Source organism: Dryas octopetala, chromosome 1 (genome assembly GCF_963921425.1).
Source record: "Dryas octopetala chromosome 1, drDryOcto1.1, whole genome shotgun sequence".
Classification (NCBI taxonomy): Eukaryota; Viridiplantae; Streptophyta; class Magnoliopsida; order Rosales; family Rosaceae; genus Dryas; species Dryas octopetala.
Window position 1 is genome coordinate 4,347,219 of NC_141366.1, and position 16,693 is coordinate 4,363,911.

A 16,693-nucleotide genomic window follows, 5' to 3' on the forward strand; every position below is an offset into this window, starting at 1 on the left:
TATCATATATATGTATATCACTTCTCTCTGGGACTCACTATATGACAGAACTCGTAGTATTTATCAACGCAACTATAATAAAAATTCGACTCTCATCCGACTTTTACTTTTTCTTGAGAAGCAAGAAAAAATAAGTAATTGAGGGCCCGTTTGGTACCCTACTCAAATATTTTTTTCAAAAATTAAGATTTTTTTTTAATTGTGATTTTTCAAAATCAATTTTTAAAATTTGAAAAACTTGTTTGATATGAAATTCAAAAATAATTTTTAAATTTAAAAAATGATGGCAGATAGGGAAGAAAGAAGTGAAAAAAAAAATGAAAAAAAACGATATTTTATCATTTTTAAAAAGAGGCATGTTTTTGAATTTTTTTCAAAAAATTATTTTTGAAAATAGTCTATCAAACGTGTTTTTTTGACTAAAATCGTGTTTTTTGTTTTTGAAAAAAAATATTTTGAATAGAATACCAAACAGGGCTGAATTTTCTGTTGAGACAAGACATCTGGATTGTGGCATTCTGGTGTACCATCCAGAGTTAGTAAAAGTAAAATTTTCCAAGTTTTGCATAGCACAGAAATTGAGGCATGATGAAGTTGAAAAAAGTAGAGCTGTACAGGCAAGGAGTAAGAAAGACAGAGACAGAAACAAACAGGATGAATGAAATAATTCAATAACAAAACTTTAGAGTACCAACCCACATAGATTACAGAAACATTACACTTTGTAGACATCATACAGAAGACAGTGTTTAAGGACCTCAAGCTCCATCTACAAAGTTCACACAGCCTCCAGGATTAGCCATATTAGACCTCAATTATTCAACAAGATGATGAGGTTCCCACTTCCCAGAGCCTGTCTTCATGGTTACTGAATGAGATGCAGTTCAAGTACTCAAATTTGCAGCAGAGGATTCCTAATTAAGAAAGCAAGCAAGTGTATAGCATGCTGACAAAACCACAAGTCTTATAAACACAAGAGGGGGAAGAAATACCTTTCAGAAAATATTTGTTTGTAAATCCTGCATCTCAGGATCCACAACTTTAGCTCCCTTTTCAGCTTCAGTTGTCATGAAGAGGGGGGCATCAAGTTGAGGAGGGTTCTGCACATTAAGATTTTTTTAATTTATAACCTTCCATTCCAATTCTCATACATATGACACATTTTATACTTCATGCATTGCAAAGTTGAAAGCTTTTGTTGTTACCATGCAGCGAACTAGGGCCCAGTTGACACCGCGGAAGAAGGGGTGACGCTTAATTTCATTTGCTCCTTCCTGTGAGCCCAATCTGTTTTTGGGGTCGCGGTGCAACAACCGATACATTAACTGCTTTGATTGGAGACTTGCCTGCATTAAGACATTTCATTTTCCCTTTTATTTTCTATGTTCATGCATATAATGTTTGATTCAAAACTGTAGTTTGGTAAAAAGTAAAAAATGTGTATGTTCTTTTCATCGACTGCTATTGCACTGCATGCTTTCTATAGATCCTAATGACTCCTCCAAAAATACAACATACAATCATAAATACATTTTCCGACACATAAAGAATTACATATGCAATGATATACACATCTACATAGGTATGTATATCTATAGATACAACAGAAGATCTCACCGATCTACTTCCTGGAAATTTAAGATCCTTGTGAAGAATATTGGCGAATGTCTTTTGCCTTGTTTTCCCCCTGAATGGTGTATACCCGAAGAGCATTTCATACAGAAGAACACCTAAAAAAGATGCAGTTGATCAGAAAAGATGGTAGTTGGAACTTGGAAGGTGACTAGTTTGAATATCAGTCATGCATATGTTTATGCTGAAGTGAATGCTAGTATATTGCTTGTTTGGGTCCAATGATTTGAGGCACAACAAATGCAATATCAGTAAAAAATTTGAAGAGTTAAGACACTCCAATGATGAGGAGATGAAAATAGTTTATTCTCATTCTTATGCACAGTTTCCATATTAGAAGTAGGAAAATGAATGGGTAAATTACCAAGAGCCCACCAGTCCACTGCACTACTGTGGCCTGCTCCAGTTATGATTTCCTGCAAAGGATGTGAAAAATACCTAAGCAGCTAGTCAATATAAAGTGTCCTGAAGATTGGACCATAACAAGGAAATTAATTAGGTACCATATGCCTATGCATAAGCAGCAGAAAAATATTAAAGTTCAATATTTTGTCGCTGTTGCTTATATGCACCTTGTCTCGAAAAATAGGTGCAATTATTTCAAGATAAGAACATGCAGCATTGCATTTTTTAAAATCAAGGAACTGTTAAAAGTATACATAAAAAGAGCATGTTCAATGTGTCAGACCGGTGCTATGTACTCTTCAGTGCCAACAAAGGAATTTGATGCTCTCATTGGTTCAGCCATGAATATTGGAGTCTGTTGACGTTTCTGATGCTTTTTCTTTTCGTTTGTGCTTGGAATCAAAAGCTGAAAGGACAACATAACCCTGTCAATAACTACTGTAGAAGCTTAAAGTTTAAGTGCCAAGATTTGAAGTTACTCAAAAAAGCTTAAGATGCAAGAGAAAGGTCAGTTATTTAGTTATTCTAACAAAACCGAAATATATATTTTTGCTGTCTGTATTTCAGAATAAAAGGGAATTTTTCTTTCAATTTTCCTTTTTCAGGAAAAAAAAGAGAGCTCCAAAGTAAGAAGATTGAATCATTGAAGAGGTGGGATACCTGTGGTTTGCAAGACGTCAAACACGATAAATCAAAATCTGTCAGTGACAAATGGCCATTGCTCTGAAGTAAAACATTTTCAGGCTTCAAATCCCTGTAAATTATCCCTACAAGGAAAACAGCAGAACACTCAATCAGGTGAAGATAGAAGTATACAAGGATATATGTTATTCCTGTACTTTATTAAGTACAAACAATATTGCAGCACTCTGAAGTAGCATCATATGCATACTGAGGGCAATAATTAGTCAGGCCACGTTTCATATTCCCTCTAGAAGCAAAATATTCCACTACAAACTTGAATTGGATATTATAGATGTATTATAGATTTGCATAATCACTTCATTGTCCTTATACATATGGATATATATTATATCAAGATATGTGAATGATACACACAACTTACCCTGACAGTGAAGATACTCCAATGCAACAACTACCTCTGCAACATAAAATCTACAATCATCAACAACACAACACACCATTCAGTCATTTCTTAAGAATGCCATTGATAAGACAAGAGAATGGGAGTCAAATTAGCATACAATGGACTGACCAAACTGTGAATATAGATTATCTAGAAAAAAACAAATAATGCAACTGCAATGGTATTTGAACGCATAATTTCAGCTGAAATTTATCATTACAAATTTCCAGTTTTCTGTGACCTATGCATTCCTATTATTTTGCATATAATTTACCTGACAGCATCTTCCTTCAGGACCTTAGTTGGTTGTCTGTCCAAAAGCATGAAGAGTTCACCACCAGGGTAGTAATCAGTAATCAGGCAAACATGTGTTTTGGTCTGCAAAGAATATATAGACAGTGAAGTTTGAAGAAATCCACATGTAAATAATCATTAACACCTGACATAAATGACAAATACAACCATTAATGATGTTTTCAGGCCTGGAAACCATAAGTCAGGCTCCAGTTATTAGTAATTTATGACTATCTTATACAGAGATTTATAGTAGAGTTTCTAACCTGAAATGAAGCATACAATGCAGGAAGAAAAGGGTGATCCAACATGTCGAGGATCTCTCTCTCTGCACAAGCTCTATGCACCTGCAAGAGGGAATGAAAGGAGTTCTGTAAAGAGATATACAAGTAGCAGCATCAAAATATTCCCAAAAACTTTGAGCCATAAAGATTTAGGTCGACGATTAAGTTCTAAATAACAGGATTTTTTCAGGAAGTTACAATCAGATTGACATTAAAAATTGACTCCTAAAATGAGGAAAATAAGGTAAGCAAGATACATAAAATTAGTTTCGAATTTTCAATACCTTGTTACGATTGAGCATGACACCCTTGTCCATAGCTTTCATGGCAAAGTACTGACCAGTTCCACACAGTTCCACCAAATGCACACTGACATAAGCACATATATTGTTGGATGATTAAAATATGGCAACAGAAGGTACTATCAAAGATCAATTAAGTTTTTTTACACTATGCCCTCCAACATTGTATTCAAGGCACATAATGTTTCCAGACCATTATACTGTTCAATGGATTTGAATCAGACCCACAACCACCAGGTAATTAATATTCCTCAATTTCCAAATACTAATACTGCAAACCTTAGGTAAGAAATAAAAATGTGACAAGTGAAAATACTAACCTGCCAGTATCACCAGATCCCAAGGGATTTATGGGCTTAAAATGTTTCAATCCTATTTGCTCTCCACTATCTAGAATCTGCAATATCAGGGGTTACTTCAGCAATCTATCATGGTAGGATGAAAATCATCAAGAAAAGCAACAGAAGAAAACCCTAATACTTGAAGATACAAAAATTTATAAGTATAAGATAAATCCATGCCATGTTTCTCAACTGATAATTGACACTGAATAAAACCAATCCGTTCCATGCATACATAAATCCACAAAATATAAGTAGTCTAGTAAACCCACAATATGATGCAAGCCTGAAAGGGAAAATTGTGTAAAATACTGTCTCTACTCTTAAATTTAGTAGATAAGACAAGGGCTAAAGTACATTTAGATAAACTATGACTCTGAAAAGCAGTGTTGCTTCCATTCAATTTTAGTAGCTTGCAAACCAAACTTCGTAGAGCAAATCCTGAATCATGAAAAAAGAACAAAAAAAATTCTTTTTTCATTACATGCAGCACACAAACCCATAATTGAAACAAGTAATACCTTTTGAATGGCTCTCCAAGAGGGGCTATCCCTTCTATGAGGCTTTGGGTGAACAACATTCGAATGCTTAATCCATAAATCTTCTGGTTTCTGCAGGTTGAGAAAACTACTGTCAGACTTGTAAAAATATAAGATTTTAAGAAGACATGCATTAACAACAAGGCATTACCACATTGGCATCAGGAAGTTCTCTCGCTGCCTCATCAACATTTTCTGCAGTTTCTCTGACCTGAAAGTAGACATCAAGGAAGCTCTTTAAAGAAAATAATATTCAATAGCTATGATAAGAACCATATGGATAGTGCATATTGCTCTAATGTGAGCAGTGAGAACAGATAATTGACATATGACAGAGCTAGTAGCTTTCAAGAGGAAACTAAGAGTGAAAGAACCTCAGCTTCTTTTATTATGGAACTTTATAACTGCAAGTGGTGTATACTGTTTGAAAATAAGCTTAACACTGAAAAAGAACTTCAAGAGCAGAACTTAGGAAAAGAAATGCAAAAGAAGAATATGTGAAGAAAGTTCAGACCAGTTTTTCACTCTCTTTTACGGTATCTTCAGGAATAGAGTTGTGAAGAGGCTCAATGTGCTGACTGCCATCTAGTTGTACCCCAATAAAATACTGTACTTCCCCCTGTTTACGGAAACAAGTAAAATAGCAAATGTAATTCAGTTCCATATTCTTTTCTATTGTTGGTAATTATCTATTTGTCTGTTTATTATATCTCTACAATAAAAGTGTGCATCAAAAAGTGACACTGTTTTCTTTCATCTAAAGATTATCTGAGAAGAGTACCTTTTGATCACGCATAGGCTGCAGATGAAACACGTTCCAGAACTTTTTGCCTGGATTGAGTGCAAAAATACTTTAGCTAATTAGGAGGGGGTAAATGTTAAATTATTAGTCAGGGTTCAGGTTAAAATCTTGAAAGCATCATAATAATGTATATTATTTTTAGAAACATAACATATGCTGTAATCTTCTCAGTTCATTTATGAAGACAAATATTACTTGCATGGTGAAGTCAGTCTTTCATGCTGATACTGTATAGACTTTAAAATTGTAAAAGACAGCATACCACTTTTTGTATAATTGATGAGCTGTACAGTAACTTCAGTCTGGTTGTCAATTGCGTCTCTTATTTTCCTCACAGTTGCTGGATCAGTCTCAGGTCCTTGCAGGAACCTATGAAGACCAAACGACAAGACAAATTAGAAGCCTCTTCTAACATTTTGGGAACTTTACAGTTGAGATTGAAGCACACCTGCAATTTCTTCCCAATATTTCTTCACGACTGTACTCCGTAAGCTCTAAGAAGCTGTCAGATGCAAATATCTGAAATACAAGCATTCAGAGACATCACATGCTTACATCTTGCATAATCAACTCGATTGTGAAAATTCAAATGATGAATTCGAAAAGCATAGTTAGAATGAAGCAAATGGTTTGGTTTGAAGTCGGAATCTTACAATGGGATTATCAGGCAGCCTTGGATCAGTAATGACAAAGTTTTTCTCTATACGTTCTAGTGTTGTAGCAAGATCAATACCCTTCCTCATTTCCTTCTGTCTAACTTTGTCATCAACACTGTCAGGTCTCTCATCATTGTCACTCTCAAAGACATCCAGAGACATTTCATCATCAAAGCTTTCACGATTGGCTTGGGTTTGACTTTTCCTAATCATCCTAAAACATGAAAAAGAAGGTGGGGGGAAGAGCCTTATCATATAGTTCAAGTATGGAATTCAGAGTGCATGTCAAAGTTGTGAAGTAAAATGACTAATCATTTTTCAGTAGTTATTCGTGTGAAAAATGAAATCATACCCCATGAAAGAGCGTCGGCTAGTTTTTCTCTGTTTCTTCTCAGGCAACTCACTGATACACTGCATTGACAATTTAATATCCCCACGTGAATTCCGTCTAGGTGGAGCCACACTCTCTGAGTTTCTCCTCCCCAGAGCTTCTGTTCCCTCCTCTGCCCTGCCACCTCCTGACTTTCGAATGAAGGGACGATTCATCGATTCACTAAGGGACCTGGGCCTTTTCACTGCCTGCACAAGTTCAGATACTGAATTTGAAGCCATCTCTTTCTGCCGAGCTGCAACAACACCAGTTATCAGTTAGCTCAAACAAATCAGAATAAGACTTTTATTCTTTCATTTATCAGTTACTGCAAATATGCCTGTCAGAGATTTATGATTCAAAACATTTATGTTGGTCTCTACTATCAAATTGATGCTCACTTCACGTAGTTTCCATCCTCTTGCTGGAAAAAATAAAGTCCCACTTTCTTATTCAGACACATCAACCCTATGGCATATTAACAACCCAACAATGACAAATGCTTTTCTTAGAAGTACAGATTTCTGCATTTCCTAGTACTCTTGTAGTCTAGTACTACATTGTAATGGTAAATAAATGGTATTATTTAATGTCACTGTTCATTTCTGTCTTCAGATGGCTTACTACTCCATTGCAAACACCTTGTGTGCTCCAAAGATGGTGGAATCACATTATAAATAAAACAAAGATTGTTTCCAAGATATATTTGTGTAGGTTTGGTTCTAGAAAATTGGTTTACAATCTATTAATCTGCTACTACTCTAAGACTTCATTAAGCGAATCAGCTTAATTAGTCAAGTTTTATGATCAGTTTATCATTGTTCATTAAGCTATGATAACAAATTAAGAAACATTAAACTTCATGACTGGTACTGGTTCAACAAATTAAAACTGAAAACAAAAAAGCAAACTGTAAAAGAGGATGTGTACAACACCATCATATCGAATCAAAGATTCAGGCAATCCATTGGGACGCAGCATCTTATCCTTGGACCCCTCAGTATGCTTGCTCACCTCCACTAGCATTCTGCCAAATCATCAAACAAAAGAAAAGCATAGATAAGCATCCCATCATGTATGGACCCATCAATTCATGCATAATTGCAACATTCCCTCCTTGTTGCAACTTGCAAGGCTACACTCCATAAAAATCCAAGTCCTATTGAATTTGCCAAGTGAGAGTCACAGAGTTGGGCTTCCCAGTTTGAAAAAAGTAACGTAAATAATTGGACTTTTACATGTTTATGTCTCTGGGGGCTGGGGAACATGCTGCTAGCTACTCTACTCAATTAGTCACGTGCCTGAGCATGTTTCACTACCCCCACTTGCATAACAATTATGATTACAAAATTATGATCATGGATTCAATCATCCAAACAAAATATTATACAACATTTCTCTCATAATAACTGATTATATGACTAACACACGTCAATCATATTACGAGAAAAAAGTTCGTATTTAAAACTTTAAATTTGAAAAATATTTGAAAAAGAAAACTAACCCAATGAATTTGAGGACTTTTCCGGTTTCATCCTTGATGGGTGCAATGGTGAGTAAATTCCAAAAAGGGGTCCCATCTTTCTTGTAATTCAGCAACCTTCCACAGTAACTTCCATTCACTTGCAAAGCCTCCCGAATCTGGGCCACGTCTTCCGGGTCCGTACCCGCGCCCTGTAAAAACCGGCTGCACAAGTGGACCCCATGACCCGAAATTGTCAAAAACACCCTTCTTCAGACCGTTATTACCGTTAGAAATTTAAAAAAAAAAAGTCAAGTAATTAACAGAAATTAAAACTGTAATTACACAGTAACAGTACCAGTTCCTGCCAATGACCTCTTTGGAGGTGTACCCGGTCATCTTGAAAAACCCGGCACTGGCGTACATGATCGGGTAATCGGGTTTGGTAGCGTCCGAAACCACGAACGTCTGCTGAAACGTCGACAACACGTCTTTCAGGTCCTCCGACGCTCTCGGAAACCCTCTCTCCTTCCCTCCTCCGTCGTCCGACAACTCACCCGAGCTCCGGACCGAGTTGTTCGAGTTCCTTCTAGAAGCACCCGGTTTGCAATTCGGGTCGTCCGCCCCGCCCGAAGTCCTAACGCTCACTCCCTGCGGCTTGCCGGTCTCGGTGTCCGTCTTCAGCACCAAACCCCACTCCGCCGCTCTCTGCGCGGCGGCTCCGCCGGAGAGTACGGGTTCGTCGGCGGTGGCGGATGCTGACGTGTCGCTGATAACGGCGGAGATGGTCTGCTGGATGAGCGGCGGAGATGGTTGTTGGGACGGTGGTGGTGGGGTGGCAGGGAAGTCCTTGAGGGCCATCCATGAGGTTGTGAGCTCGTCAGGGGGGGTGGCTCGGCCGGACTTGGAGGAGAGCTTGGTGGGGGGGTCGGGTTCGAGGAGACTGCCACGTGGGTCAATCCAGGATTGCCACGTGGGCTGGGGGCGGAAGGGTGGGCTGGTTGGTCTGGTTGATGAGGAGAAGTTGGAGGGGTTGAAGACTTCGAGTGAGCCTCGTGAGTCTCTTGGGAATGGTGGTATGAGGGAGGCTGGCGTTGGTGAATTGATGTCAGAGTGTTCGTCTTCCATCTCTGCATGAAAGTAGTAACCAAACAATTAATTCAAGCCTAATAATTAATTAATATGAAGCATGTCCTTCAACTTAATGCAAAAATGTTTTAACTTGATATTAAACCAATGTGATTGTTACGTGATCTCACAGTTCAACATGTTCTATTGTTTCAAAATTCACCTAACCAACGGTTTATATGGCTAATAATTCAATTCTACATTAGTCTAATAAATAACACAAATGTTTTTCACTCATATATAATGCATAATTATTGAATTCATATATATTTTTAAATTATTGAAGATATTATACATATTGGAGTCCAATTAATAGAGTCCATATATATCAACAAACTTAAAGCTTAAAAGTGATAGATGTGAAGACTAAATAATTGAGTGGTAAGGGTGCTCATTTGCTTGATTCAATGCTTAACTACACCCACATGTGGGACTGTGGGAGTGGGGTTGGAATAGCTTTACAATGAATTAGCTAGCTACACTGGTGACATAGACGCTTAGAGAGTAATGTGAACTGAGAATTAAACAAAATTGGGAAGTAAGCATAAGGATCAATGTCAAGGGTGTTTGTGACATTTCAAGTAAGATTACCAAACCGATCACTTGTGTTTAGTTATACCCTTAAGGTCTTGACCAAACCGATAAGCTTATAGGTTTGGTCATCACTGAAAACTCTGAAAGCTTTTAAGCCCTGATCAGCACTTCATATTTTGAGGGGTAGTAGTGTTGGCCAAGGGACAAGTTAGGTGACTGAAATAATAATAGGGGCTGGCATGCACTTTCAATTTCAATTTCTACCAAAACCTAAAACAAGAGGTCAGGATGCATGGGAGGTGGGTATGATGATAATTAATTGTCGTACAGCAACAGCAAGCACTTCTCTGTTGCTAATGAGGCCATGAGAGTGAATTAGGCATCATTTTGCTTAAATTCTAATAAAAAATAAGAACTGATATGCTGGTGAACTATAAGCATGTAATTGCATAGTTGAAAAATGAAATGAACTTTCAGAAATTCAAGGAATATATAAATTAACAGCTACAACCATTGGACCTAGCTATAATCAATTACCCAATGACAGATTTTTGTAAATTAGTCCTGATTCAGCCACAAGGTACTACTGGAATGGCAACATGAAAGGGAGATAAAGTTGCAGAAAAAGAAGGGAGTTCCCCTCTGAACTGTTAGAGAAAACATTCAAAGATTGTATAGAACACTTTGAAGTAGTACCTGATCAAGTGAACTAGCTTGTGTCTGCTAAACAAGGTCTCTATGCTTGTCCTGAGGAGGAAAACTGATCAAACTATTTCGCAAATAAATGAGTTTCAAATAAGCAAAAACAAGCTAAATTTGAAGGGTTTGTTTCAAGAAGATAATTTGTGAGAGAGAAAGAGAGAAGGGATGAGAAGATAATGGGTGATGGAGCACTTTTATGGGCAAAAATACTAATCATCAGAAAACAGGAAAGATAGAATGATTGTGGCAAAAGGGGTTTGGCCTCCCATCCCTGTACACCAAACACTCACATGGCTCTTGCACATATTCCTATATACAGTCCCATACATATATGATATATTACATACCTTCTTATTACTTATTAGTCCTCAATAATTATGAATTGCTTGCTCTAAACAAACAGTTCTTATTTTTTCCTTTGCTTCCAAATCTCTCTCTCTCTCTCTTCTTTCCTCCAATGATTTCTGCTTTCCTTATTTACAGGGTGGAAATGGGTTGGCAGCAACAAAAACAGTAAAAGCAGAAGCAGAAGCAAAAGCAGCAGCAGCAGATCTAGGAGACCTTCACAAAGCACAGTACTGGGAGTTCTCACTCAGCGATGCTTCTTGTGTTTTTGTGTCTGACTAGAGTTAGTGGTACATAACATTCTTCATTTCTTCAAAGTCTTGAGTAGTACAAACAACAGACCAGAAAGAAAGGAAGATATATATGACTTTTTAAATTGGAAAAGAGAAGAGGATAACATTTGGTTTCTAACTTCGTATATACACAACTTGTGGCGCTCAAACTTCTGCGAATGTTATCATTAGGAATTTGCAGCTTTAATTTGTTATTATCATTAATTTAAAAAGGTTATTTAAGGACAAAAATGAATTGTCCTTTTTTTGTCGTGCTAGTCGGCTAAAAAAATAAGACAACTTGTCCAAAATAAGTAACATCTGAAAAGCAAATGCAAAAATTTATCTTCCTTTCTCACCAGTCACCACCTTAATCATGCAAATATTGAAAAACTGTCTCTCTCTCTACTCTCTTTTCATCCAATAACCCACTTTCAAGTATTGTCTATTTACTTGCCTTTTTTCATCAAATAGTTTATAATTTGGACTTTTTGATAGACCACCTAACGCATATAACTATATAAGTTCTAAGTTTTAACCTGATTAACTTATAATTTGTTTAATAATATTTCTTTTCAGAAAAAATTTCAAGTTGAAATCTGTCATCCTCAAATAAAAAATAATACTAATAATATAAGTTTTAACCAGTAAAATTCAAAGGCAGACAACATAAACCAGGCTAAAAAACAAAAATATATAGTGGTCACGCATTAATTATGTGGTACAGAGGTAACACACACATGTGGTAGGTCCCAGAGGCACGTGATTACTTTTTAGAAACATCTTATCCGTTCTCACGGCTTTGATGGTTGATGGGGGGTCATATCAAAATCGGACGACACACCCACTTGGCTGGCTGGCTGGGCTGCCTGCTTGATCTCTCAAGTGCTGCCCTTTTCACTCTGTCTGGCACCGCAGGGCGCAGGCAGCCTAATTCAGTATTACACTATTACTAGTATTAGTGCCTTAGTGGGTCCCACCCAAACCCCTTGGACAGCATGGGACTCATGCCACCATGTGTTGCCATCAAGTAGAAATTGTCTGTGTCATGCACACTGGACTGGGCTGGACCTCTCTCTCTCTCTCTCTCTCTCTCTCTCTCTCATGTCATTATCAAACTCCCTCAAATGTGGGTTTGTTTTGGGTCATGATTGACAGTCCGTGCCCAAACTGGCTAAATGGGCTTTTCCAATTCTTGCAACAGAGATGGGCCCAGCTGATTGGGGGCTCCAGGTTGCTTCACAACCAAAGACAAGGGGGATTAGAAGGCCTGGGTTCTTGTGGGCTCAAGGTAGACCACCTGTCATCTTACTATAAATAAAACTGTTAAAAGGAAAAGTCTGTAAATAGTATTTGTTTTTGTTTCTCATGGGATTCTTTTATGTGGGGTTCATTGATCAAATGCTTGGGTGCATATAGAAATTTCTTTTCCATTTTCCATTTCTTAGCAATTTAAACATGCAGGCAGAACAGAAAGGTGTCATCAGGCAAAAAGGTCAACAAACTTGCAAGTTCCTCGCATTCAACTTCGTTCATCCCATAACAAACTTTTAAGACACATAACACGCCCTCTTATCTCTCTCTCTCTTTGATCCGAACAATTTGAAAGGCAGGCAGGCCAACTTTCTCTATTTGCCACCTCCTTTCTCCAAATCAACCAAAAATCACTGAAATGAAATGGGAGGCAGCAGCAGCACCAACATCAACAACAAGAGCACCAACAAATTTGAAGACTCTGACAAGAAGACATCACCTACACTGTCTCAAATGATGGGCTTCAGAGCCACCCTCACTTGGGTTTTCCTCATCATGTCCATGCTCTACATTCTCCACTCTTCCAACCACCTCCTCTACTCCTCTGACCGCCCAGATTGTCCGACCCTTGTAGATGCCTCCACTGAACAACACCTCCAATCCCTCACCAATGTCACTTCCACTGATGTTAAACTTGAGGAGGAAGATGATGAACCCTCCTCACAAGTGCTTGCAATTCCACAAAAGCCTGAGAGATATGACACACAGCTTAAACACATTGTGTTTGGGATTGCAGCTTCATCTAATCTGTGGGAGAAGAGGAAGGAATACATCAAAGTGTGGTGGAGGCCTAAGGAGACTAGAGGGGTGGTTTGGCTGGACAAACGAGTCAGGACTAGGAGAAATGAGAAACTGCCCGAGATTCGGATTTCGGGGGACACCAGGAGATTTAAGTACACCAATCGTCAAGGACAGAGGTCGGCATTGAGGATTTCAAGGGTGGTCTCGGAGACACTGAGGCTTGGAATGAAGGATGTGAGATGGTTTGTGATGGGGGATGATGACACAGTTTTCATGGTGGAAAATGTGGTGAGGATTCTTTCCAAGTACGACCACACACAATTTTATTATGTGGGAAGCTCATCCGAGAGTCATATTCAGAACATATTTTTCTCATATGCCATGGCATATGGTGGAGGGGGATTTGCCATCAGCTATCCATTGGCAGTGGAATTGGAAAAGATGCAGGACAAGTGCATTCAGCGCTATCCGGGGTTGTATGGCAGTGATGACAGAATTCAGGCTTGTATGGCTGAGCTAGGCGTGCCACTTACAAAGGAAACTGGATTTCATCAGGTAAGACTAACACACACATATTTATATAGAGTCTTCATTTCTCATGGTCTTTCCTATAATGAAATTGAGGGTGAGGGAGTTCTCAAATGTGGTTTTACATTTCACACTGAATTGTTTATTGTTGACCTCTGTGTAGTTTTACTTTGACATGTAATTTTTACATGGCAAAGTACTGAAAAGCTGTTTGTTGTGCTTGTGTTAATGTGCAGTATGATGTGTATGGAGACCTACTAGGCCTTCTGGGTTCTCATCCTGTGACTCCACTGGTAACACTTCACCATCTTGATGTAGTGGAACCAGTCTTCCCACGTATGACCAGAGTGAAAGCACTGCAACATCTATTCCAATCCATCAGGCTCGACTCATCTAGCATAATGCAACAATCAATCTGCTATGACAACGATCGATACTGGTCCATCTCCATTTCATGGGGCTATGTTGTTCAAATATTTAGGGGAATCATCTCTCCCAGAGAATTAGAGATGCCCTCGAGAACCTTTCTTAATTGGTACAGAAGAGCTGATTACACAGCATATGCATTTAACACTAGGCCTGTGTCCAAGCATCCATGTCAGAAGCCCTTCATTTTCTATATGAGCTCGAATCAATATGATAAAGATAGAAAGAAAATTATTGGTTACTATGCCCGTCATAAAGTTTCCAGACCTTACTGCCGGTGGAAAATGGACTCACCAGAAAAAATTGATACCATCATAGTCTTAAAAAGGCCAGATCCTCTCCGTTGGGAAAAGGTATGGTGTTGGAAACACATTGGTTTTTACACAATGTATGAAAGCTTGTTTTTTCAGGATGTGTTACCTAAGATGTTTAGCATTCAAATTTCCACAGTTATTTAGATAAGAATTCTGCATTTAAGGTATGTGAGTTGTGACTTGTGAGATGAACCTAAGAAAACCAAAACACAAAACAGGAGTCGGGAGGTTCTTTCTCATCACATCTGGTGCATTGTAAAGGGATAGTGGATAATATGCAAACACTTTGTGCAACCTAATTGCATGTGTAATTGCTTTCACAACATAAAAAAACATGTTAAAAAATCAAGCCAAATATCAATTAGGGTTACTGGTTTTCCTGCATTTATATTGAAATATGCTATTACTAACTGAAAGAAAATTTCTTTTGCAGTCACCAAGGAGAGATTGCTGTAGAATTCTTCCATCACAGAAGAAATCGACCATGTACTTATGGGTTGACAATTGTCGAGTAGGTGAGGTTAGTGAATTGACGAAGCAATAGGGAACACCTCCTTGATCTATTTTTGTATCTGTTTCCCACCGTCCAAGATTCTTCAGGCATATAGGAATAAAACCAATGGCAAGTTTTTAATGGGAACAGAGACCAGAAAGGACACTTGTTAGCTTTAGTTCCACCAGAAAGTCCACAGAAGCAAAATTTTGAATACATATCATCAATCATGAAATGAGCCAGCTACAATTGACAATTTATTGCTCTTACTGTCAATGTAAATTTGATCCAAGCACATCATGCTCTGTTGTTATCTCTGTAAATTCTAACTACAACAAGTTCCGTTCTAGTTTGGCTCAAAGCCAAGTAAAATACATCTATGAACATCTTCGCATAGTTTCCCATGAATCACAGTCCTAAATTGTTTACACCTACATAGTTGGGTTTTGAATTGAATCTCAACCCCTAATACAAGATTGACAGAAATAGATTTCTTAAAGCTATTTTGTTATAGCATAACAAAAACTATGCTTCAATCACCTTTACTCACCAATTGAACATCAGTTATATTGTTGACTGTGGGATTCTGAGGTACTGAGGCAAATGGTGATATAGCCATGGCTGCCAGGATTGCAATAATTCGACTGTCATTGAGAGGGAGTGGTATGTCAGTTTCACGTATGGCTGCAATTCTGCCGTCTATGCTCACCACTTTTACTGTTTCCAAACGAAGAAAACACAAAGTAAGTTACAGATGAAGATTATCTTTTCTGTAAGCCCCTTATGCTAGTGCTTATTGCTATTATATTTTCTTTTCTGGTCATTGAAATTTCAAAGATTTTCCATTTCATGTACAAAGTGAAGCTCAACTACCAGACAAAGAAAAGCACTAGGACAGAAGAGATATTGAAGGGACAACTTAAAAAGACTAATTGTTTTTCAAAAAAAATGTACAATTTTTATAATAATAACCTTATAAACCATATACTAGAGTACCATTTTCCAAAAAAATCAATGCAAGAACACAAATTTATCTCCCCAGAAACAAGACAACACAAAGAAACACAAGGTAAGTTACAGATTAGATCAATCTCTTCTGTAGGTCCATTATGCTAATGCTTACTGCTATTATTATGGTCTTTTTGCGACTGAATTTTCCGAGATTTTCCACCTCATGTACAAAGTGAAGCTCAACTACCAGACAATAGAATCAACAGAAAATTTAAAAAAGACTAATTGCTTTTTAAAGAAAATGTACAATTTGTATAGTAATAACCTCATAAATCATACACAACACCATCATTTTCCAAACAAATCCCAAGAAACAAATTTCAGAGCAAACAGAAAATACCCATTTTCCCAAAAAGGATGAACAGGCAATTATCAAGAAACCGAAACCCCATGAAATAAATCAAGCAGATAAAACCAAAAGATTGAAACTTTGTCCAAATTTGTAATACCTGAGAAAGAGAACCACCAGAGGACGAAGAGGCAGAACAGCACAAGCACAGGAATAACATGGACCCACTTCTCCACCGACCGCGAAGCCTCTTTCTTTCCGACGCCGGAACGCGGGTCGTAGACCGGAAGGCCATCTGTGTCGTCCACTCTGGTTCTTGGAGAGTGGTGCTTCATCACCTGCGGTGGCTGTGCTACGCTGCCGATGGTCACAGCATGCTCTTCATGTGGTCGACTTGAGTAAGTCCAAAATCTCTGCTGCAT

At 37.9% G+C, this 16,693-nt stretch overlaps 3 protein-coding genes across 5 annotated transcripts; 1 reads left to right on the plus strand and 2 right to left on the minus strand.

Annotated features, from left to right (window-relative positions):
* Positions 1–642: 642 nt before the first annotated feature.
* On the minus strand, positions 643–11,294 carry PHOT1 (phototropin 1). Of its 3 annotated transcripts, none has more exons than XM_086242237.1 (25): positions 10,886–11,294; positions 10,533–10,583; positions 8,533–9,304; positions 8,217–8,399; positions 7,648–7,739; positions 6,695–6,968; positions 6,340–6,556; positions 6,135–6,205; positions 5,949–6,055; positions 5,666–5,715; positions 5,399–5,503; positions 5,036–5,095; positions 4,867–4,956; positions 4,325–4,401; positions 3,987–4,071; positions 3,685–3,765; positions 3,399–3,502; positions 3,104–3,153; positions 2,698–2,804; positions 2,321–2,443; positions 1,997–2,048; positions 1,618–1,730; positions 1,206–1,346; positions 993–1,100; positions 643–853 (listed from the first exon to the last, which is right to left on the minus strand). In XM_086242237.1, the coding sequence occupies exons 3-24, from the start codon at positions 9,300–9,302 to the stop codon at positions 996–998; spliced, it is 3,057 nt and encodes a 1,018-aa protein (XP_086098363.1). In that variant the 5' UTR covers positions 9,303–9,304; positions 10,533–10,583; positions 10,886–11,294; the 3' UTR covers positions 643–853; positions 993–995. The 3 variants fall into 3 exon arrangements, with proteins under 3 accessions (XP_086098363.1, XP_086098352.1, XP_086098344.1); XM_086242226.1 differs by having other exon boundaries at positions 643–868; XM_086242218.1 differs by having other exon boundaries at positions 643–914.
* A 1,538-nt stretch (positions 11,295–12,832) lies between these two features.
* Positions 12,833–15,022, plus strand: LOC147296703 (transferring glycosyl group transferase (DUF604)). The gene is made up of 3 exons (XM_086229551.1): positions 12,833–13,765; positions 13,975–14,517; positions 14,912–15,022. Exons 1-3 carry the CDS (start codon positions 12,833–12,835, stop codon positions 15,020–15,022), a joined length of 1,587 nt encoding a protein of 528 aa, XP_086085677.1.
* Positions 15,023–15,379: 357 nt separating this feature from the next.
* LOC147296704 (uncharacterized) lies at positions 15,380–16,693 on the minus strand. The gene is made up of 3 exons (XM_086229554.1): positions 16,432–16,693; positions 15,522–15,688; positions 15,380–15,436 (listed from the first exon to the last, which is right to left on the minus strand). The coding sequence occupies exons 1-3, from the start codon at positions 16,691–16,693 to the stop codon at positions 15,380–15,382; spliced, it is 486 nt and encodes a 161-aa protein (XP_086085680.1).

Bases quoted from the DNA above. Each gene is read 5' to 3' on its own strand.
- LOC147296704 (XM_086229554.1), bottom strand. From the start codon at position 16,693: ATGCAGCAGAGATTTTGGACTTACTCAAGTCGACCACATGAAGAGCAT. The intron at 15,689-16,431 runs GTATTACAAATT...GTTTGGAAACAG, and splicing joins CTGGTGGTTCTCTTTCTCAG to TAAAAGTGGTGAGCATAGAC. The intron at 15,437-15,521 runs GTGAGTAAAGGT...ATCTTGTATTAG, and splicing joins ATATAACTGATGTTCAATTG to GGGTTGAGATTCAATTCAAA.
- LOC147296703 (XM_086229551.1), top strand. From the start codon at position 12,833: ATGGGAGGCAGCAGCAGCACCAACATCAACAACAAGAGCACCAACAAA. The intron at 13,766-13,974 runs GTAAGACTAACA...GTTAATGTGCAG, and splicing joins AGGAAACTGGATTTCATCAG to TATGATGTGTATGGAGACCT. The intron at 14,518-14,911 runs GTATGGTGTTGG...TTTCTTTTGCAG, and splicing joins ATCCTCTCCGTTGGGAAAAG to TCACCAAGGAGAGATTGCTG.
- PHOT1 (XM_086242237.1), bottom strand. From the start codon at position 9,302: ATGGAAGACGAACACTCTGACATCAATTCACCAACGCCAGCCTCCCTC. The intron at 5,096-5,398 runs GTCTGAACTTTC...GTCTACTTTCAG, and splicing joins TAAAAGAGAGTGAAAAACTG to GTCAGAGAAACTGCAGAAAA. The intron at 4,957-5,035 runs GTAATGCCTTGT...CTCAACCTGCAG, and splicing joins AACTTCCTGATGCCAATGTG to AAACCAGAAGATTTATGGAT.